Source organism: Lipophrys pholis, assembly GCF_963383615.2.
Source record: "Lipophrys pholis genome assembly, chromosome: 4".
Lineage (NCBI taxonomy): Eukaryota > Metazoa > Chordata > Actinopteri > Blenniiformes > Blenniidae > Lipophrys > Lipophrys pholis.
Window position 1 is genome coordinate 9883828 of NC_137637.1, and position 22874 is coordinate 9906701.

Genomic DNA, 22874 nt, shown 5'->3' on the forward strand with positions numbered 1-22874 from the left:
CTTTCCTATTATTATTATTATTATTATTATTATTATTATTATTATTATTATTATTATTATTATTATTATTATTATTATTATTATTATTATTATTATTATTATCTGTTTATAGGTTTATTGTGTTTCTATGTTTGTTAAGACGTGCCATCCAATCACAAAACCTGTAAAACTAGTTTACCCGCGGGTACTAATGAGTAACCTTGACCAGTGAAGTTGATGAAAATCCTTCAGCTTAACTTTAAACTCCTTCAACTTTGAACCATTACAGGTTCGCCATATTTACAGAGAGACTTCATTCAACTTTTTAATCATTGCCACATCCATCCACTATTCAGGTGACATTCTCAGTCGGAGTCGAGGACCAGCTTTAATTTTCTTTTTGTTTTTGTTCTTTCTCTTACTCTGTTTAATGTGCCACTAATGCCCATCTAATTATTGCCCCTCTGAGATCTTTTTTTTTTTTCATTATTCCGAGAAGTACTTTGTAGAAAAGCACATTATTTCGTCTCTAACTTGGTTTCTTCTGTATATTGTATATATATTAGCGAGCTGCTGTCATTACTTTGTCTGATTTCCTTTGCATTTGGAATAAACACGAGAAGAACCAAATCACAAGGGTCACAAGTTAGTAGAAAGGCCTATTTTTACCTGGAGTAATTTATCAAACGATAAATTAGAAGACACATAACAAGAGTTAATAATCAGAGACTCACTGCTTGTTGTCTTCATCTCAACATCAACACGTGAGAACAAACCAGGACTGACTATAAGCCAATCACTGAGCAGGAAAAACGCGCCCCAAGTCTCAACCTTCAAACGTCACTGATCAGTTTCATTTCATGTCAGTCCCTTTGGTGTTCATCAGTCATTGGTGAGATCGCTACTAAACCCCGCCTCCTCGGTGCACCTGGCTGCTCACAAACACACACACACACACACACACACACACACACACACACACACACACACACACACACACACACACACACACACACACACACTACTGGAGAGGGAGAAATCAAGAAAACTTAATTTTTATTAACGATTATCCATAGAAAATGAAGCAAATACACTTCAGGGCCCATTGTTTCGACACTATTACAGATCGATATACTATAGAGAGCTTTGCAGCATATTACATCATGTTTTGCTGAGGCTGCCCAGCTTTTCGGGCTGGAGGTGAGTCTTAAAAAGACAGAAGTTCTGCATCAACCCGCCCCCCAGGACACGTATATCGCCCCCCACATCACCATCGGCAACACTGAACTAAAAACAGTACAACAATTTAAATATCTTGGCTGCATCATCTCCATTGATGCTCGCATTGATAAGGAGGTTGACAACAGGCTTGCGAAAGCAAATAGCTCATTCGGCAGACTGTACAAACGAGTTTGGAAAAACAAACACCTCAAATCCAACACTAAGATCAGTGTGTACAAAGCAGTTGTTCTTACCACCCTTCTCCACGGTTCAGAAGCCTGGGTTCCATACCGCAGCCACATCAGTCTCCTTGAACGTTTCCATCAGCGATGCCTGCGCACCATTCTAAACATCCACTGGAAGGACTATGTAACCAACACCAAGGTCCTGGAACGTGCAGGAGTAAGCAGCATCGAAGCCATGCTTCTAAAATCACAGCTTCGCTGGGCCGGACATATAGCTAGAATGGAAGATCATCGTCTACCAAAGATCATCATGTTCGGCGAGCTTTCGAGTGGTCACCGGGACAGGGGTGCTCCAAAGAAACGATATAAGGACTGTTTCAAAAAGTCTCTCAACATCTGTGGTTTAAACCCAAGCGAGTGGAAAACACAAGCAGAGGATCGAGTTGGATGGCGTCACACCATCAACGTAGCCGCCTCAACCTTTGAGAGTGAACGTAGGAGCAACTTAGCTGTAAAGAGACAACAACGGAAAGACCGGATAGCACAGCCATCAGACCCAGATGACCAATCCTTTATCTGTCGACACTGCAGCCGAGCCTGCCATGCTCGCATTGGACTTATGAGCCACGAGAGGTCTTGTGGGAGAAAACGGGGTGGACCTCCTTCATGAATCTTCGTTCGCGAAGCCAAAGCCATGAGATTACAGTTTATCAATCTATTTTTAATGAAAAAAAAATAAAAATCCTTCTTGCTTCCACCAGTACTCACTGGCCCTCTATTGGCCTGTCGCCACTGCCAGTGATGGAAATCATTCCAAATCACTTTAGTCATCTGAGAAGGAATTCAATACCACCTGGTTTGGTGAATATTTCATTTGGAATGTTAAACCAGAAATGTTTGTGTTTTTTAATAAATTGCTTCAACCAGTTTATTTTGATAGTGTCGTTAATGCATTCAAGGTCTATTGCCTTAACACCACCTTCCTCATATTCGTGAATCATTGACCCATTTTTAATATAATGCGTATTACCTTTCCAGATGTAGGTAAAATTAGTTTGATTAATCGCTTCAATATCGTCTTTGGAAATTGATAATGAGTATGCTGGATTAATGAATATGGAGATGCATTCTAGTTTTATAAGAAATGATCTTCGTATAATGGAAATGTCTCACTGAGACAAGAGTTTAGATGTGTTTTAGATTTCTCGAGGCAATTCCAGATATTCCTTGTCATCATAAACGCACTTCTTCCTCCCTCTTGCTCAATCGGATGATCTGAGGTGGGCGGGGCCATAAAAGAGGATAATCTGGGGTGGGCGGGGCCAAGAAGGAGGAAACGATCTCGTTGGCCGTCACCTCCCGAGAAGAACCGGCAACCGGGACTCAGACCGGCATTCTGACGGCACGCCGGCTCTCCACCTGCTACTGAACACCTCCGTTGGAAGTATTTGCCTCCAGAACTCCTCCGAGATCACCGTGTATGCTGCGGCCTGTTCGGAGATTTCAGCGACGGGCTCGGAGATTAGCGCTGCTGCAGGATGGAGACGCAGATACATGTGCCCGTGGGGTCGCCGGCCATCAGGAAAATCCCCATCTTCGTGGACGAGCACGACGTGACGGAAGGAGCCATGGAGCTGCTGAAGCAGCTGAGACCGGCGTGGGACCAGAACCGCGTCCAGACCAAGGTGAGGCCGCCTGGCTAACCGGAGGCGAGGAGGCTCGTGGAGGCTAGGCTAGCACTGACAGCTCGGCAGCATCACCCGGCCGGCTGGAGGGAGAGGAGGGCCGGGGAGAGGTGATCCAGCACCCGGCTGGAGGGCCGGGGAGAGGTGATCCAGCACCCGGCTGGAAGGAGAGGAGGGCCGGGGAGAGGTGATCCAGCAGCCGGCTGGAGGGAGAGGAGGGCCGGGGAGAGGTGATCCGGCTGGAGGGAGAGGAGGGCCGGGGAGAGGTGATCCAGTAGCCGGCTGGAGGGAGAGGAGGGCCGGGGAGAGGTGATCCGGCTGGAGGGAGAGGAGGGCCGGGGAGAGGTGATCCGGCTGGAGGGAAAGGAGGGCCGGGGAGAGGTGATCCAGTAGCCGGCTGGAGGGAGAGGAGGGCCGGGGAGAGGTGATCCGGCTGGAGGGAAAGGAGGGCCGGGGAGAGGTGATCCAGTAGCCGGCTGGAGGGAGAGGTGATCCGGCTGGAGGGAAAGGAGGGCCGGGGAGAGGTGATCCAGTAGCCGGCTGGAGGGAGAGGAGGGCCGGGGAGAGGTGATCCAGCACCTGGTTCATTCACTTCTCCTCTGATCCTTTTCATTAAACACGTGTTTTCTTAAGATAATGGAAGCTAAGAGTGTGCGGAAGGAGCTTCATGTGAGTGGAGCTTGAGCATGAAGTGAGTTTTGACTAAATACTATAATTACATAGTAAATGCAATTCAAGTGAGTTTTCTCTTCCGATAATCTACAGAATCAATAATGTAATAACCATCTGGCCATAAAGAAGAGGCCACACATCTGCCATAACATTTGGAATACATCTTTAAAAAGTTTACTAGAGTTGCTTGATGTTAGTGAAATGCCAGTACAGACACTTGATTAATGTTCATCAGTATTCTTTCTCTCAAAGTTAATCAACACCAGCTGTGACTCTATTGTTCATTTTGTTAGTTTTTCCACCTTGGAAGTTTTAGAAAACCAATTAGTTTTTTGCTACATCTTTTAGTTTTTTGAATTCTTTTGTGATATATTATTGTGATCTATTGCACATGCTGATATTGTGATAACAATAACAGCAATATATTATGAAGAAAGTCACAATTTTAAAGAACAATTAGTCCAATCTTAATGCACAATTACAGCTTAATAGAAAAATTGGATTAAATGTGTAGCTTTTATACTGTAAAGTTCATGTTTTGGTCCACTGTCTGTATGTTCTACGCGTCTCGTGCAGAAAAAGGGGCTGTTATCTGTTTTTACTGTCTCTGTTCAATGACGTTTATTCTTTATTATGTCTCTCAGCTCTCATATCAAACATTTTTGTCACTGATAACAGAAATATTAGCGTCTGATGAAGGACTTTGCTCCCTCTGGGACAGAAGTTTGGACGTGGAGAAATACCTGGAGTTCCTGATGTATCTCAATGACAAATACTTTTATTTTTATTTTTTTAATTTAAAATTTTATTTTATTTTTAAAAACTTAGTTCGGAAAACGAGTCCAGGGGTCCACAGCCTCCAACTCTTTAGCCGTCTAAAATGGTCCCCTGAAGCTTTCACTCAGTTATATCTTAAAAAAAAAGAAAAAAAGATCATGAATTTTAAATCCGATTTTAATGGTATTTTAACACCAAACTCATTTTGAAAAGTAGCTTTATCTCCTAGCTAAAGATGCTAATATGGCTTAATCACTACAGACATTAAAAAAGAAAATGTTAAAATAAAATAAAGAAGTCGAATGGCAAAAACTACTAACGTGATAAAATGACCATGCATATGAGACTTAACATAAGATACATTTGTAGTTTATATTGTTAAAACTATAGAACTGCATGGCATGGCTCAGTTGGTGATCATATCCCAATTGGAATGTTGCAGGTTCGATTCCTATCTCCATCTGTCTCCATGCCGAAATATCTTTGGGCAAGACACTGAACCCCAAACTGCTCCCATTGGAGTGACGGCAGCCCTGCATTGCTGAAGCCTCCAATGGTGTGTGAATGTGTGCGTTAATGTGATGAACTAGGGCTGGGCCATTTGGCCAAGACAAAAAATCTACAATTAAAAAAAAAAAAATTGAGTTTCGATGGGGGGTGGAGGTGGGGGACTGGACTGGTGAAATAATGCTATAATAACCTTTGAATTTACACTTGAAAGTTTTTCTTTGTTATGACCACAGTGTACAGGATGAATATAAATAATAAAATAAAATAATAAAACATTCTGCTGCAAAATACAGTGAAATGTAAAAAAGAAAAATCCTATATAACCACCTTGCTTGGTGGTTTCTGGGGCTGGATTGGAGCTTTTAGTGGCTGGTTTTGGTCCAAGTAAACTTCACAGCAGCACCGAGCTGCGGGAGGCTGTCCGCTCATTACGGTGTGCTAGACTATTTGTCTGCTCTTACTGGGTTCCTTGTCCGAGGTTCTACTGTACACATAAGTTAGATGACTTTGAGCTGTGCGCTATTTTTTCAGCCATCTTTTTCCAAGATTGACCGTCCAAATGACGTCTGGCGGCTCACTGCCTTAAACTGTGCAGTGAAATGGAGCTGCTGCTACGTAAACTGGCTTTAGCAGCCAAAACACTGCGTGTTCAGCCTGTTCCACCAAGGCAAATTGTATTTTGTGAAAAGGGCTAAAAATGTCTCTTGGTCTTCAAGGTCACAGACCCCTTTACAACGTATAATGATTTGGGGGAAAAACGACAATTAAACAACATTTTTGCCTGTAATAAACATCAGAAAGTGTTTTTTTTTGTTGTTTTTTATTATCTTCCATAGGATGTGTCCACCACTGCTTATTTATCAGAATGGTTAGACCTACAATCATTCTCTAACTAGGACTATATTAAAAGTGGGTTCCGAAGTAAATGGGAAGTGGAAAAGTTCCCAAATTTGAATAGGAGAAAATATGCTACATTCTGGTGTTTGAGTACTTGAGAGCGGTCTTAGGGTGCGTTCACATTACCATGTTTGATGAGGACCACAGTTCTTTTTAGGGACCTTCTGGGATTTTTCAAGCGGAATCTGGCCCCCTTCAAAACACCGGTTTGGTCCTCTTTCAAGCGGGCAGGGAGGGTTGGGAGGACGTGACGTAGAGCGCAATGCATTCTGGGTGCGCAAATCTGAAAAAGACGCGGGGAAAAAAGCGTGAGTCTTGTAACATTTGTTTTCTCCTAGTAGTGAGGAAGTGGTTCCTTTACAAACGATCTTTCTGGCCTGTGGGGTGGGAGGACGGGGAAGGATGTGACGTGCGCAATGCATTCTGGGTGGTAAACAAACAGCTAACCCCGAGAATTAGAAGAAGAATGCGCAGAAAGAAGAAATTGGAAAATATCTTGTGGGCAGACGTGGAGTAGAGAGGAAGAAGTAGTGAAAAAGGCGCTTATTGGTATCTGGTCTGAAGACAATACATATTGCGGGTGTTTGTGGCTACCCATTTTTTTTTTGTGTGTGGCTGCCCATTAGCCATAGGCTTACTAGCCTCGCCACCATGGGCTAAAGTGGCGGGACTTCTGTTTTCGGTCCGGACTAATCAATGAGCCGTGTTTCTTCTTTAGAAACTTCTGTCGTACCAACCATCCAGGCCAAATTATGTGGGTGCCTCACTGCCGAATCTTCTGCACTGCAGTGAGCTGTGCATGCACGTTCCAGCTCGCTAATGACTATCAGTCATTTAAATGATGTTTAGCATTTAATCTCGCTACTGTATGAGCCCCACAGCTTAACCTGTCGGAGGGCGGCGTTACGTGATGCACCTGAACGCATCACCAAAAGCGGTTAGTTCCTGCAGTTAAAACCAGATCAACATTGTGACCCGGACACAAACTTTCTCTTTTATGTAGGGATGCACCGATACCACTTTTTTCCGAAATGAGTAGCTTGCATTTGAGTACTCACCGATACCGAGTACTTAGGCCAATACACACATTTATGTTTTTCCACGGCTGTTATTTGAACAACATTCCTACATTGTGACGTACTGACATTCAAAATTAGTTCTTTTATGAGGCTATGAACATATACTGTTACAAAAGGTGTGTGTGTGTGTGTGTGTGTGTGTGTGTGTGTGTGTGTGTGTGTGTGTGTGTGTGTGTGTGTGTGTGTGTGTGTGTGTGTGTGTGTGTGTGTGTGTGTGTGTGTGTGTGTGTGTGTGTGTGTGTGTGTGTGTGTGTGTGTGTGTGTGTGTGTGTGTGTGTGTGTGTGTGTGTGTGTGTGTGTGTGTGTGTGTGTGTGTGTGTGTGTGTGTGTGTGTGTGGCAGTTTTCTAAGTACGAGTACTCGTGCCTGGTATCGAACATCCCTACTTTTATTACTTAAACAGGTCAGTAAAAATGTATTTGTGAAAACATTGGAAGCGAGAAATAAGGCCACATCCACACGAGCCTAAATGATCTTTTTTCTCCCCGAGGTTCTCAAAAAAATTTCCGTCCACACCTCACTATGAACACGGCTCAACACGAGGCTTCAGGGCATGTAGTACACATGCCAGGCCTTTAGAAGCGCTGTGACACACCAAACACAACAAAAATGCAGAAGAAGACAGACCACATAGAAATTTAGAAGTAACCCCTGCTCATAATCTACTATATAACTCTGGTTTTATAGGTCTATGGCCCTGCTCCTCCTGCTTCTAGCGTCAGTAGCTTCTGCAGCTCCACCGGAGCTAGTAGTACGTGATTGTTGTGGTTATTAGGTGACATTGCGGACCGCGGTGGGGGGTAGAGGGGGGCGATTACGTCATCTTTCTTTCCTCAGATGATCGTCTTTGCTGTCCAGACCCCGGGGTGTTGGACGGCACGAGCCAGGGTTTTAGAATTTCCCCACTCTGGGACCCGTCTTCAAAAAAACCCGTTTTCACGCTTCTAAAACACTGCCTCGTCTGGATGATAGGTCAAAAACAGCTCGTTCACATGTTCATTGTGTCTGCATATTTCTCCCATTACCACTTTACCAGATTATTGCGTTCTTTAATCAGTAGTAATAAAGGTACTCAAATCCAGAGAGGTTCTAGTTCTTTTAAAGGACCTCCCGTCCCTACATTTCTGTTTTGAAGCTGACACATTTTTTCCACTGATTGTCTCTGATTATATTTTTGTATTGTATGTACAGTTTAATGTATAGTTAAAATCTTCACGGTGCCTGTCTTGTTGCTTCGGTTAACTCTGGCTGTAGATGATGTATATCTGGAAAGCTCTAAAAGTGTGAATAAAAGCACCAAGACACTCATACTGGAGATATAAAATGTTATTCTGAACTCTAGATATCCACAAATGCACAAAGCATGGATAAAAAGTTCCAAATTCAGCATTTTATAGGACAGAATGCCACAGGTTTATACCTGCTGTATAATATAGAAGTGAAAGTGTCTCTGGTAACTTTGAAAACTTTGAAACCTGAACGGAAGTTTCAACCGTTCAGAGCATTTTATAATTCATGAATCCTCAGTGATGGGACTGGATAAAGTGAAGAGGAAAATAATTAAAACTCACAGTCTCTGCTCCTATGAAGGAAAAATGCCTCCAAAGGTCATTCAAGGAACTTGTCTGAGATTTGCCTCGCAGATGGTAAGCCCGTCCCGGTAAATGAGCCTGAAAATTCTTGTTCAGGGTGAACACAGTTTAGAGCTCCTATAACAATAAAAACCTCCGTGAACTGTTTAATATCACTGAAATTATTCAGACATAAAAATGTGTTCCCCAAAGGACCTCAAGCCGCATGTCCAGCAGTATTGGCTAACAGGTTGTTATCTTTACAAAGCAGAGGAAGCCACGGCCAAATCTGGACTCAACTGAAGGTCAGGACAAGACACCAATTTCACAAGAAAAGTATGTGAACTCTTTGAAAAGAGCTTTTCTTCAAGGTACTGAAACTGAGTTCTTGATTACCATTACTAGTGACTTCTTCAATGAGTACTGAAGTTCCTTTCCAAGGTAGAACAACGATAATGACTATTTACACAAGGCACTTTAAATTCTTTCTTGATTACAATTCCATTGTTTGCACATAGTTGTGTTATGGTAATGTTACCGTGACATTTTATGCTTTGGTCCAACCTGCACAGAGATGAAAATGTTTCCATTTTCATAGAGATATTAGTACACTTAAAATTGCAACAAGAATGTCACTCCAAAATGCTCTAGCATGGACGCAAGAGTGGGACAAGAATAATTTGTTTATGCTAATTTCAAAGGGTTGCCATTCTTTTCTAACGACAACAGTCAGTATTTTTAATGGCTGAGCTGTCCAACAGGTTTTATTAGATCGAGCCCTCAGGGAAAAGAGGATACATTATTGATAGCAGGTAAATGGATCGAGTGTCTGAGTGTCACAGTCAGGTCAGAGCTGCCGGAGTAACACCATCAACAGTCTTCACTATGCAGAAGCACAGTTTGACCAGGCTGTATCTGTGTATCACGCCCTCTCTGCCACACATGCAGCTGAGAAAGTCATTTCCCTGATCTATGTAAGCCCAGACGGGTTAATGTTTTGAGGTTCAGCTACAGTCCAGTTGTTTCATTTAGTTATGGAGGGTGTTCTATAGGAGTTGTTTAGATGGAACAGGACAAACTAATGCCCTGCTTATACAACGTTTCAAGTGAAAAACATCATTATTGGCAGAAACAAAGAAAACAACCGTGGAAACAATTGCAGTTTTCACGTAAGGCCAGTAGTGGGTGTTGTTTGTTTTTGTAATGAAACCACACACACGTGCAGAGAACAATATGCTATAAACATTAACGATGGAAGTCCACGGACATTTGTATGGACAGTTAACCAAATTGGATTGTTATTACAGTGACTGTCAACTATAAAACTACTAAGTCCCAGTAGAATATGGACTGGGAGTCATGACGCTCTGGATGCGAGCATTGTTGTTATTGTCCATCTACTGAGCATGTGCAGAACTGTTTGCTATGGCCATGGTGCACATGTACAGTAGCAGCATTTTCCCCATCTCAAAAAAGTTGCATTTTCTCCAGTTCACATGGAAATGGAGTCGAAGCGTTTTCAAAAAGTTCCACCTTGGGAGCAGTTTTCAAAAAGTTGCACTTTCAATGGCTCCGAGCCCCATTGTTGTGTAAAAAGTGGCAAGACGGTGAGGGATGGCACTGTTGACAGAAACGCCTGACCAGCCCCACCACCTCTACAGGAAGACGTGTTGTGTGAATACACAGCACTCTTTCAAAGCTTGTGAAAACAGCAGAGGTCTTCTTCCACAACTTCCCCCCGCTGAAGACACAAGGGTTCCACCCAAGGAAGCCACATCCAGAGTGTTCGGTCACACCACTCAGCCATGCTTCTGGGGTTCAGGGGTGGAGACCAAAGCCCAACAATGCCAGCGTTACAGTCCTGTGGCCACCGTATATGGTTGAATGTTTACCTCTGTCTGGATACGAGCTAATCGCTGTCTGGTCGACGTATTGATGCCCGGTGTTAGCGGAGCTTTGTGTGGCGGGCAGAAAGGATCAGTCATGTTGTAGAAAAGGCGTGTTTGCTTGTTTATGAATGGTCATAACAGGGATTCCTGCGCGCCCATCTTTGTGGAAAACCACGTGAGGAATGCCAGATATGCGTGAGTGAGCGTCTGGGCCGAGGAGAGTTGGGGGGGGGGGGGGGGGGGTTGTTGGTTGGCTGGCTGGCCAAGGCAATGGCTTTCACAGCACGGGATGCGTGTTTGTAACTCGCATATCTAAGGCCTCAAATACAACAATTTTTCCTCAGTGATTTTTTAAAATCTTAATGGGAGCATTGAACACAGCCACACCAAGTCAAGTACTCCGTACTTGTAGAGCTTTGTGTTGGAAGCTTCACATATCAGACCTTCCCTCCGACTCAGTTTAGATGTACATTGTTGGAATTAATACACTGAAACAGTCGCTTGTAAAGTCAAAAAAATGAAGTCTGAAGACCTAACAAGTAGAAAATGGTCAATTGGGCAGTGTTGCTTTTCAAACTGCCACATGGATTCACAGTAGCAACATGGAGAGCCAAGAAGCTAAGACGTCCTTTTTTCCCTAAACCTCGCCAGCTCAGCTCGTCTGTCAGTTTCTCTAGTGGGGCCTGGGTCGACCTTGGTGGCTTGGCCCAGTTTTGCCAAAGCCTTTACACTTCCAATGGGAGGTGATCAGATGACATCAAAATCAAATGCCTGATAAGAACAAAAACTGTATGTACAAGTATCACGTGTGGTTCATGTGATAAAGATTCAGATGAGGCATTTTGCTCTGAGATGCATTTTCTCATCTCGGTTTGTGTGACTACTGAAATGCTAATGCTGACTCTACAATAGTTGATTTCAATGAAATCAATTGCAATTATCCTGTAGATGATATAAAACTGAACAAATTTAATGATGGAAATGAATATACACATACATTTTGCACACAAAAATATCATTATCTCTCATTGACGGTCAAATTGACCGGCTAAGCAATTTTGCCATTTCTGTTCTGGGACGTTTGATAGCAGTATAAAAGAAAGTAAAATAGCCTTTTAGGATTAATTGTACAGTTTTGTGTTGAGGGTCTGATTTGTGTTCTTCCTCTCGCAGTTCTTCACTGATGGAACCACCAACAAGCTTGTGGGCTGCTACGTGGACGACAGTCCAGAAGACGTGGTCCTGGTCCGAGTCTATGGGAACAAAACTGAGCTGATTGTGGACAGAGACAACGAGCTCAAAAGCTTCCAGGTAGAGTTGGACAGATCGTCTCCTTTAATCAGCAGGTTCCTTTTAACATTGTCTCCTAATGCTGGTGTGATTCCCTGTAGGTGCTGCACGCTAACGGTTGCGCTCCCCGACTCTACTGCTCGTTTCAAAACGGCATCTGCTACGAGTTCATGCAGGGAGAGGCTCTGGGAACACAGGATGTCAGGGATCCTGCTCTACTCAGGTCAGAAAATGGCCCGTCGCTCATTTAGTTCACCAACTTTTGCCAAGTAGGTGTCAAGTCGTGTTGTGTTGTGTTGTGTTAGTTCTGAGTGGATTTCAGATATACGTTGAAGTAACCCTTTATGTTAGAATGTATCAATCCACTTGAGTGTGTCCATGTTGGGCCCTTCTGTAGAGACATCATGTGCACGGTGTGAAGTACATGGCTTGAGCTGAAAACGACCCCAACAATCGGAGTGAAGACTACTGTACACTTGTTCAACAGGGTTGTATCTAATCACTTCATTAATGATGGCTGTGTTGCATGTGGCCTCCTACAAAGATCCTGCTGCAGGTTTTAAATGGACTTAACTGGACACAACAAACTCAACTTTAACTTTTCATAGAATCAATCTTTTTATGTGACCAGGGCTCTTTGTAACAAGTACAAGGAATTAAAAGAATGCTCCGTACCAGTGTGTAGTTGCTCTGGAGAAGTGGCTTTGTCCTTGATTTTTGAGTCTATTTATCAAAAATTTGACCATAGTATTTGCTCAATGTAACATAATTTTGGTACACAGTAAACTGTCGGATAGCAATATTTGTGCCGTCATGGACACCTTACTCTGCTTCTGATTGGCTCGTCAGCCTTCATGCAGCACGGTAAAAACAGACATTAACCAGTCATCAGTGAATGCAGTGAGTATTAGCCAATCAGAGGCAGAGTAGGGCAGGTCATGGCTTCACCATCCTATAAGGAACAAATAGCCGATCAGGCTCTGAGTACTGCTGAGTGGTGCATCATGGCGTTTTTGGAATTGGGTGTATACACCGTTCTGTAGCATTTAGATCTTCCGTTGATTATCTGCTCTCTGCTTCCTCATGGTGACACTTGATCATGAATCATGTTTATAGTAGTTACTCGCTAGATACTACGCAACTGGTGAGATGGAGGGCAACGTTGTTTTGTAGCATCAGTTCTCATAACACTTCAACTTTTTGATTAACATGTTTATCAGTTTCAAAAAGCTAAAAGGCCTCAGTTAATTTTCAAACAAATAATATATCTCTTGATTGCGTTCACTTTTGAAAACTTCAAAGATGAATGATTTTTGTCAACCCAGCTCTAACACAGACACACTTAATGATGGTGAGGGTTTGATTGTGACCAGATTTTTTTAAGCCAATGGTCTGTTTAGAAACACACATGATGCATTTACTTGTATGGATTGAAGTCCTTCCTATAACTTGACATGAAGAGTTTGTTCTTAAATAATTCAATTCTTCATTTCTCTCTGGGTTGTAAAGATTCTGTGTATCTGAGGAGACTGACCTTGTTGTTACTTTGTTCTCTCAGACTGATAGCCAGAGAAATGGCTCGTATCCACGCCATCCACGCACACAATGGCTGCGTCCCCAAACCCGACCTCTGGATCACCATGCAGAAGTACTTCTCCCTCGTAGCCACGGAGTTCACCGAGCAGGCCTCCAACGCCAGGTGAGGTCTGGCTTCCTGCCGTGCTGTATAATGTCAGCACTCCGGCTCTGTTTGATGATGAACCACAGAGTTCTTGGAAAGCAGGATGGTTTGTTTGGGTTCTACTGAACATCTGAGCGCAATCGATAGAACAGTTTTCAATTTTTCAATTGTGTCACTGAAATGGCTCAGTACCTCGTTCAGTCATTTATGAAGGAGAAGGAGGGAGTTTAGATGAGGAAAAACTTGAAGATGTGTGATGACACGGATAAGTTTTGAAATGATGCAGCCTGTTACTATGGAAAAATAATAAAAGAGAGCACACTGTCTGTTCCTTTTGCAATTGAGGCCTTGTTTACATGACAAGGTTTCAAGTAGGGATGGGCGATATATATTACATATACTCGATGTATCGCGGCTTGTTCTCAGTGCGATATAGAAAATTAATATATTGTGAATATTCAAATGTCACACTGTAGCTCAATGAGACAAAACCAGCACACCTACCGAAATCCTGTACTCTCACCAGACCTCCGTCATACACCTTAGCTTAGCAGAGTGCTAGCGGGTATCAGAATGTGCGAACAGACACGGAAGATAGAATAAGATGAAATAATTCCAAAGAAAACGAACATGGGATCCATCGTATGCCAGTAGTTTTCATTCAAGAAGGAAGATGTTGAACAAACTACAGTGTTGTGCAAAATATGCCGCAGTAGCGTCGCCACCAACGGTAGCAGCACAACATATTTATATCACCATTTAAAAACCACCCTCTAGAAAGTGAAGAGTGTCTGACGCGACACCCGTCAACATCTCCTGCCAGTTCCACCACAACGAAGAAGCCGAAGCAACCGGCGCTGACGTCTTCCCTTTCCAGATCAATACCATACGACAAAAATAGTCCCAAACATAAGGAAATAACGTCCACGGTATCCCACCACTTAGCAGAAGATATGGTCCCTGTTAGTGTTGTTGAAAAGTCCAGATTCACAAAACACACTTGACCGAAGATCTAATCTGAAGAAAAAATGACAATTTCATGATTGTGCTGTTTAATAAATACAGTTTTGGAAAATTTACTCTGTTGTGAATATTGGCATATATTAATGTAGTATGAACAGGAATGTTTTAATGTACACATAGAATCGTCACACTCGTGTGACTACATGCATCAAAAGTGTTGATTTCAGGCTAAGGCAAAATTTCGAGATATATATTGTGTACCGTGATATGGCCTAAGAATATTGAGATATTGATAAAAGGCCAGATCACCCAGTCCTAGTTTCACGTGAGAACGCATCCTTTTTGCATGCGTAGTAGCAGCAGTTCTACCATCTTAGGAGACATGTCCTCTGAGGGTTTTCAGAAAGTTGGAATTTTCCCCCGTTTCTATGGAGATAGAGCATTTTCGAAAAAGTTCCAACTTGAGAGCTGCTTTCAAAAAGTTGCGCTTTCAGTGACTTGGACCACCGTTGTCATGATGACATCCAAAATGTTTCAATAATTTAGTGTTTTTGTTTGAAAAATCTGTGTCAGCAATAATGGACACCCACCACTACTCTTCTGACAGAGAATGTTTAAAGTCCTAAACAACTGAATCACGCCAGTAATGAATGATGAGAAAACACTGATTTGAGTTTAATGTTTTTGTCAATAAATGCTTGAACCATATTTCTTTGGCCTCCTAGTCTCACGTGTACTATTCCCATCTGGTAAACTTGATGAAACAAGAAGGACTCGACAGGCCAATAACCACAAGACCAGCTCTAAAATAGGAAATATATCCAGAGTCACCAAAAGAGGGATGGAAAAGAAGGCTGTGAACAGGAAAAGGGATCCATGGAAGACTCCACTTTGTTTTGATGGTAAACACATTGTGAATGGAGCGGTGTGTGAGGAATGGTGTCTGTTGGCCATTCCTGTTTTGGTAGTGAGCTGAAGCTCGTACTCCACAGTTATGTGCAAGAAGTTATTGAAGTAGAGTTCTTATTGAGCATTGTCACACAAGCTCAGGTGTTTTATTGCTTCAGAATATCAGCACACAAGTTTAGTTACGCACACTATCTACAATGAGAACTTTAGAATGATGAGAAATGTTTCACAGGAACATGAGAGCTCATGTTCTCAAGCTGGTTTAAGAAAATTACTACAGAGATCTGACACTGACTGCAGATTTTCTTTTAATCTGCAGTTTGATGGGTGTTTTAGCATCCTCATCACTTTTTTAGTAATTCCTGCAATAAAAAGAAAAACGTAAGAGTCATCACTGAAAGGCTGTTAAATACTGAAGCTCTGAATAGGCTGAATACTACTCACTACCTGGTGTACAAAAGTGGGATTACTTAAATCCTACACGTTGCACTTTTAAAGCCTAATTTATACTCCTTCCTCAAAGATACGCAAAGACAATGCGTAGCCCCAAACCACCTCCACAGAACCTCTGCGTCGGCTCACGATCACCTCCAAAAATTTCAGGACAGGTATTGAGGTGACGCAGAACGCAAGAGGAAGTACGCAGACCACGATGGCTGGGATCGGTCCGCTCTACTACGTCATGGCAAATGTTAAGAAACTCTGTGGGACCCAGATGTTGGTGTAGTAAAGCTGTAAAGCAAAATATACAGTTACAGTGAGTTTCATGCCTTTTCACAACAATCCATCTACGCCCCCGAACCTTAGTGTGGTGAAGTACTTGGCGGCACATACGACCTTCCAGGGGGGGAGGGACTGAGTCGGGGCTACACACTGCCCTAAGCGTACTGTAGACGCAGTAGTGGATATCGGCTGTTTTCAAGTGAAAATGTAAAACTTTTTTTTTTCTGCATTTTTTTTTGTCTCAACGGACATCGTTTTTAAAATGTTGCCGTGTAAACGTGAAACTTTTCTAAAACGAAAATGCAAAAAGGATGCATGTTTTCTTGAAACGTCATGTCATTTTGGCGTAAGTCTCAACAAAAGCTGTGGAATTCAACACTGACCGCTACAATTAAAGTGATTCAGCAGAGCAGCCAAACTCTTTCTGCTTTCAGTGATACATTTTAAATATCTTTATTGGACTGATAATATTCGTGGTCCTCGCGGGAGTGGTGTTGTTCCTGGGACACGTGGAGCCAAAGTGTAGCGTTTCATAATCTGGCTCGTTGCCCGCTCACCACTGATACCTTCGTCCTGATGGCTGTTAGATTAAGTCCGGCGTGTGGTTTATATAACTGGATTACGGAGCCCGAGGCATGCGGCACACTGCAGATGTTGGCTCCGCTCGGTGGATCAGGTCACTTCACCCTCTTCCTTGGTAACGCAGGCAGCTTCTCAGGCATACCAGTCAGAGCAAGTCCATTGACCTCATCCCCAGTAAATATGTCTGCTCACACTTAACTAAAGGTGCAGGGAGACAAATTGAGAGCCACTGTTAAACCACCCAGACCAGATTTCAGCTCCACGCAAGGTGACTGAACTTTGTGTGAAGTTTAGAAGATGTCCATGTACCTAGTAGATATTGTTGGTTTGCTGCTTTAGAGATGCTGGAGGATGTTTGCTCCCAATTCAGTTCTTTAAAATAAATGTTGGTATAATTTTAAAGGCGACATCCTTTCCTTTCATTCAAAAACACCTGTGTACAATCCTTGGATTGGGTCAATTAATTCTGAAGTACGAGTTCTAATCTTCAGGTACTTGCCAATATGAGTACTTATTAAATGCCATAAAGCCCAATTCATACTCGCAAATGTTGCGCGGGGGCTATGTGATGCCGTAATCCACCTCCACACAGCCTCGGTGTTGACGCTACACACCTCCAACAGCCTTGAAGGCTCCAGTGTACTACTGCGGCTACGGTACTCAAACAACAGTTAGGAACGCATCAGTCAGACTTTAATCATGTTTAGCATGTAGCATGTAGCACGGCTCGGAGGGAAATCCTCCCCTGAGCAGTAAAACCAATGAGCAACATCAGGCCAACTCTACTGGTCCAAATGTCTCTGGTGACTAAGTTGCTGGTGTTGTACAAACTATGTTTCTCCTCCTCTTGACATTTTGTTGAACAAACTCTGCGTGGTGTGAAAGAAACAGTAAATGCCCTGCAAAATAAAATGCACTCTACATGTAAGTCCATTTAGTAATGAGTGTGTGTGTGTTTGTCTTAAATGGTTATTCTACCCATGTTTTATATTCAACATTTACTTTCTGCGTCTTGTTATTTTGACTGAAATCTGTGAACAAATGATCCCTTTTTCTTTATTGGCTTACATTTAAAGTCAGTTGTACTTTTTCCCATGCTGTATGTTTCTGGACATTTTCAAGTCCTCAATGTTTTTGACATATATAGGTTTTAAAAGTCCTTCTGCACAGCTTAACTATGATACAAAAGTTAAATTCAGGTTTGTTGGGGCACAGAGAGCCATTCAGGCACCGTTTATACAACGATTTTCAAGTGAAAACATAAAACTTGTGGCGTTCACATGAAGCCAATGAAAACACAACTTTTTAAAGACGTTTGGGCTACACCTCTGTGTGAACGTCGCATGTGCACCATGGCCATAGTAAAAAGTTCTTCTGCACATGCTCAGTAGATGTGGCCTAACTCCCGCGGGATATCACACTCGAGGCGGAGACTGTGAATCTCAGAGGCGAAGGTGTGTTGGCATGCCTTCTCTCCTCTCCTGCTCTGGATTAAGCCCCATAAGCCCATTACCGTGAGCACTGAGGGTCTCCTCCCACTCAGAACCTGGACACAAGTCATGCACAGTAATGAGAATAAGCTCAAACAGATGCATCCGTGCAGCTTTGAGGTGCAGCAAGAGAGCAGAAGATGAGAGTAGCTTGTGTGTCCATAGTAACTGTGAAATGCTGCGTCCCAGGATTCCACTGTGGCTTCATCTCTGTTCCCAGGAGCCTCCTCCTGTTTCCACCCCACATGTGGTCCAAAGGTTATTTCTTTTGGTGAGGAAGAGGCCTGGTGGCATGCTGAGTTGGTGCCGAGCCCGCAGGGCCCCCGTACAGTAGAGACAGTGTGACTATGAGAAAAAGCCGACCTTCCCTTTGTTTGCCTCGTCTGTCCAGAATCCAGCAGGAGGTTCCCAGCAAGGCGGCGCTGGAGCAGGAAATGGTGTGGATGAAGGAGCATCTGTCCACGCTGGGCTCCCCTGTGGTGCTCTGCCACAACGACCTGCTCTGCAAGAACATCATCCACAACAGCAAAGAGGGTACAGAATCAGAGATGCCGTTTATCTCCCTTTTAGTGGGGACAAAGTTTATCGATTGTTTATTGTTATGTGTAGATTTAACTTGAGTCACTCACAATCTGTAAACATGTCATACATTCAGGTTGGCCTTGATTATAGTTCCAAAAGTCAAGGTGAAAGTATGTGAATATAAAAATAAAAGTAAAAACTGAACTGGCTTTCAACACATCATTAGCTTCGTTACCTCGTCTCAGGATTAAAAATAAAACCGTTTCTGAGCATGTTCTGCTTAAGAAAGACAGATGTTGGGAAATGTCCAAGCTTGTTTCACACCAGAAGCTCTAATCAGATTTTTATTCTTTTTTAAAGAATAAATCTTGATTACTTTCGTTCATCCACTGTGTGACCTGCGGCGTCTCGCTGAACTCTGCTAACTTGCCATAAAGTGCTTGTAATTTGACACCAGCCTCACTGTCTTACCTGCTGTTGCTGCGTTTAGAGCAGATTACTGGATAATAGGAGGAAAATGTCAATAATACAACAAATGCCACGTAAATTGTGATAATATTCAGTTTGATTGTGTGATTCTTAACACAGGACCAAGTACTTGTAATTTGACACTGGGCTCAAAGCTGCTTCTGTGTTTTTAACACATAATTACAAGACAAACAAAAACATTAACAGTGAGAATTATGCCAGATGTGAATGCCAATAAACGGCATCAAGTAAAAGACTGTTATGTGAAAATAAAGGAAAGTGAGAAATACTGAAGCCTAAACTTTCTCCACGATGTAATTCCTTGTCTTTGGATCATGATTCATGTGAACATTCAGCAGGGTGACATCATATGTAACACAAACAATAATTTCATATCATTTTGTAGATCAGAGGTCTGTAGCTTGGAGCTCTTTAGCCCTTCTGCAGCTTCTGCTGTAGCTTGTATCCATTACATGTGAATAAACACTTCTATCTGAATTTATTGAGCTTTTCCCACAGAACTCTCATTTTACAGTTTGAGGAGACATTTAGGCCCCATTTACCTTTTCAAGTGATGATGCAAAACGTTTGTCGCGTTTTGTGGTTCTGTTTATATGAATCAACATATTATGGAAGAAACATACTAATCTAAAGCACATAAAGTTATACAATATATATACACATATATATAATATGTACATTTTGTATACAAATAAATGGAATTTGACTTCAGGAGCCACATACACTCCTGTTTCATCTTGTGTGGGCTGGACTGGTAAATATTGCTCTAATAACCTTTAAATTTACACTTGAAAGTTTTTCTTTGTTGTGGCCACAGTGTACGTGATGGAATTGTCTATAATTTTGCAAGATGAAACAATTAGTACTGAAAAATGACTACACTCTCAACATAAAGTCAATTTTAATGAAACATTCTGCTGCAAAATACAGTGAAATGTAAAAAAAAAAAAAAAATCCTATATAACCACCTTGCTTGGTGGTTTCTGGGGCCAGATTGGTGAAAATAAATTTGAAGGAGCCGGGGAGAGGATTTAGGAATGGCGGCCCGCCACTAGCAAACTAGCAAACACTGACATGTGAGCATAGCTTTTGGTCATTAAGGTTGCAAAGTGGAGGTGAAGATTCATTCATCTTGAGGACAATCGATTGTGCTTCTCTTTTTGTCTCCAGGCCATGTTCGCTTCATCGACTATGAATATTCCAGCTACAACTACCAGGCCTTCGATATCGGGAACCACTTCAATGAGTTCGCAGGTCGGTCAAGTCACTCTGGACACTCAAGGAGAGGTTGAATACCGACTGATCATATGGTGTCTGTGTCTGTGTAGGCATGAGTGAGCTGGACTACGGACTGTACCCCAGCAGGGAGCTGCAGATGGACTGGCTCAAAGTTTACCTGCAGGCGTACAAACTGTTCACCAAGAAGACCGAGGAGGTCAGCCCGTCTGAGCTGGAGAGGCTCTACGTACAAGTCAACAAGTTCGCTCTGGTGAGACACGCACACACGTACGGACACACAGACGTACGGACACACAGACGCACGCGCTTACTTCAGCTCATCGAATATCACTTTTATTTCTCTTCTCAAGGCGTCACACTTCTTCTGGGGCTTCTGGGCGCTCATCCAGGCCAAATACTCCAAAATCGACTTCGACTTCCTCGGGTGAGTTTCTATGTGGGAAAGTGTGTGGCGACCCCCCCCCCCCCCCCTCCCCCTCCCCCTCCCTCCCCTCCCCCCGGCCTGTGGAGGGTGTCAGAAAGACGATCTGCCAGCTGAAGTGAAGCAGGGCATTGTGAGAAAGTGAAAGCGATAACCCTCTTTGTTTGCAGTCACATCTGTAACACATACGCTTTGTTTTGCCCCCCGCTGATGGTTCAGTCAGGGCAAAATGACCTGTCTTTCTTTTTTGTCTCTCTCTCTCTCTCTCTCTCTCTCTCTCTCGAGCTTGCCTTTCTCATCACTCTTTCTTTCTAACCCTTATCTCGCTCTCTCTCTCTCTCTCTCTTTCATCTCTCAAGTTTCTCTATGGTCTTTGTGTCTTTCTCACTCTTGTTTCTTTTCTTTTTCTTGTCTCTCTCCTCTCTTGTCTTTCTAATCTATCTCTTGTCTCTTTCTAGTCTCCCGCTCTTTAGTATCTCTCGTCTCTCTCTTACTTGTCTCTCTTGTCTCTAGTTTTTCTTGTCTCCAGTCTCTCTCTTGTCTCTAGTCTCTCTCTGTTCTCTCTCTAGTCCCTCATATCTCACTTTTGGCTCACTCTAGTCTCTTGTCTTTGTCTCGTCTCCTGCAGTTATGCCGTTCTGCGTTTCAACCAGTACTTCAAGACCAAACCTGAGGTCATGTCCCTGCAGGTCCCAGAATGAGTTTCAGGTAGAGATGAGAAGATGAGATGTTGAGACGTCCTGTGGAGGGTAGTGTTGGCCGGGGTGGTGGACGGACCACCGCTCGGTCCCACCTGGTCTTTTTTTCTAATTCTCCCCCTCCTGCAACAAGAACGATGACTCTTCTCATTCCTCCAACTTGTAGCTCCGAGTCGGTCAGCCTGAGAATTACAACTCTTGTATGTCTGAGTGTGTGTGAGTGTTTCTGCGTGTCTTTGTTTATCTCATTAAAAAACCTTGCAGTTGTCGCTTTTCGACTCAGCCTCATGGGCATCGGCACGGTGGGGCTTTCACCCACATGTGGCTCTTTGCCATTAGAAACCATCCGTCTGCAAGTGATTTAACCCTTTCAGCTCTAATCTCTGCAACTTTTTGTCCTCGTTCCTCTCAATTCTGGTGCCGAGCGCTCGCAGCTGCTCAGTTTCTACAGTCAAACGACTTCTCTCGGTACCTCCAGGACATTCTCGCTGCTGCTGCTGCTGCTGCTGCTGCTGCTGCTGCTGCTGGGTGATGTCGAGCCTTTGCTGTTCTCCTCTGGGTTCGTTTCAGATCACTATTGTGTTGTAGCAATCAGTGACGGAGCGTAGCTTCATGTACATGTATTTATTTGTGTGAGGACACTGAATTATTTCACATCTCAGGTTCACAACTCTTCAGTTTTGGTTGCTGTGCTTGACTTTCAGTAGCAGTACTGTAGGAGGAGGAGGAGGAGGAGGAGGAGGAGGAGGAGGAGGAGGAGGAGGAGGAGGAGGAGGAGGAGGAGGAGGAGGAGGAGGAGGAGGAGGAGGAGGAGGAGGAGGAGGAGGAGGAGGAGGAGGAGGAGGAGGAGGAGGAGGAGGAGGAGGAGGAGGAGGAGGAGGAGGGTGTTGGTGCCGTTCTGCTTGTACGCCCTTTTTTCCAGCAGCTCGACTTTTATGGCGACATTGAGTCGCTTCGTTAACTCCCAGACCTGTTGGAAAATCCCGACCTGGTTCGCCTCCTCCTCCTCCTCCTCCTGTGTGGAGGCCACCTTGACCTGCAGAGCTTCCTCTCCTCCCTGCTCCACACTCTCCGACTCGTTCTTGTCCTCCGTCTGTGACTTATCAGACCTGCTGAAGTTGAATGAAGTGCGTCTTTCTTCCATCACATGTTGCTTTTAACAATAAACATGTGGAGGGATCAATGGTTTGGTCCACTCAAAGCCCATTGTCTCTTGAATTCAGCCACTTTACTGTCCTTTAAAAGAAAGATTCCCAGTAATTGATTATCTGAACTGAACTGTATTGGAACTTCTTTGAAAGTGAAGTTCTTATCTGTAATGCAGCCATCAAGAGAAAACCACCAGAGGTATGATCATAATCTTCCCATTCCACAGACGCACAGCTCAAACCTTTGTCCTGGCT

The 22874-nt window shown here is 43.4% G+C and overlaps 1 protein-coding gene across 1 annotated transcript; it reads left to right on the forward strand.

The window, feature by feature from the left end:
• The first annotated feature begins 2723 nt into the window (after window positions 1-2723).
• Window positions 2724-21740, forward strand: etnk2 (ethanolamine kinase 2). The gene is made up of 9 exons (XM_080460824.1): window positions 2724-3070; window positions 11638-11775; window positions 11856-11977; window positions 13313-13453; window positions 18494-18636; window positions 20284-20367; window positions 20442-20602; window positions 20703-20776; window positions 21402-21740. Exons 1-9 carry the CDS (start codon window positions 2924-2926, stop codon window positions 21472-21474), a joined length of 1083 nt encoding a protein of 360 aa, XP_080316950.1. The 5' UTR covers window positions 2724-2923; the 3' UTR covers window positions 21475-21740.
• Window positions 21741-22874: the final 1134 nt, after the last annotated feature.

Excerpts from the sequence above, each read along its gene's own strand:
- etnk2 (XM_080460824.1), top strand. The coding sequence starts at position 2,924 with ATGGAGACGCAGATACATGTGCCCGTGGGGTCGCCGGCCATCAGGAAA. Across the intron at positions 13,454-18,493 it reads GAGCAGGCCTCCAACGCCAG|AATCCAGCAGGAGGTTCCCA; the intron begins GTGAGGTCTGGC and ends TCGTCTGTCCAG. Across the intron at positions 20,777-21,401 it reads ATCGACTTCGACTTCCTCGG|TTATGCCGTTCTGCGTTTCA; the intron begins GTGAGTTTCTAT and ends CGTCTCCTGCAG.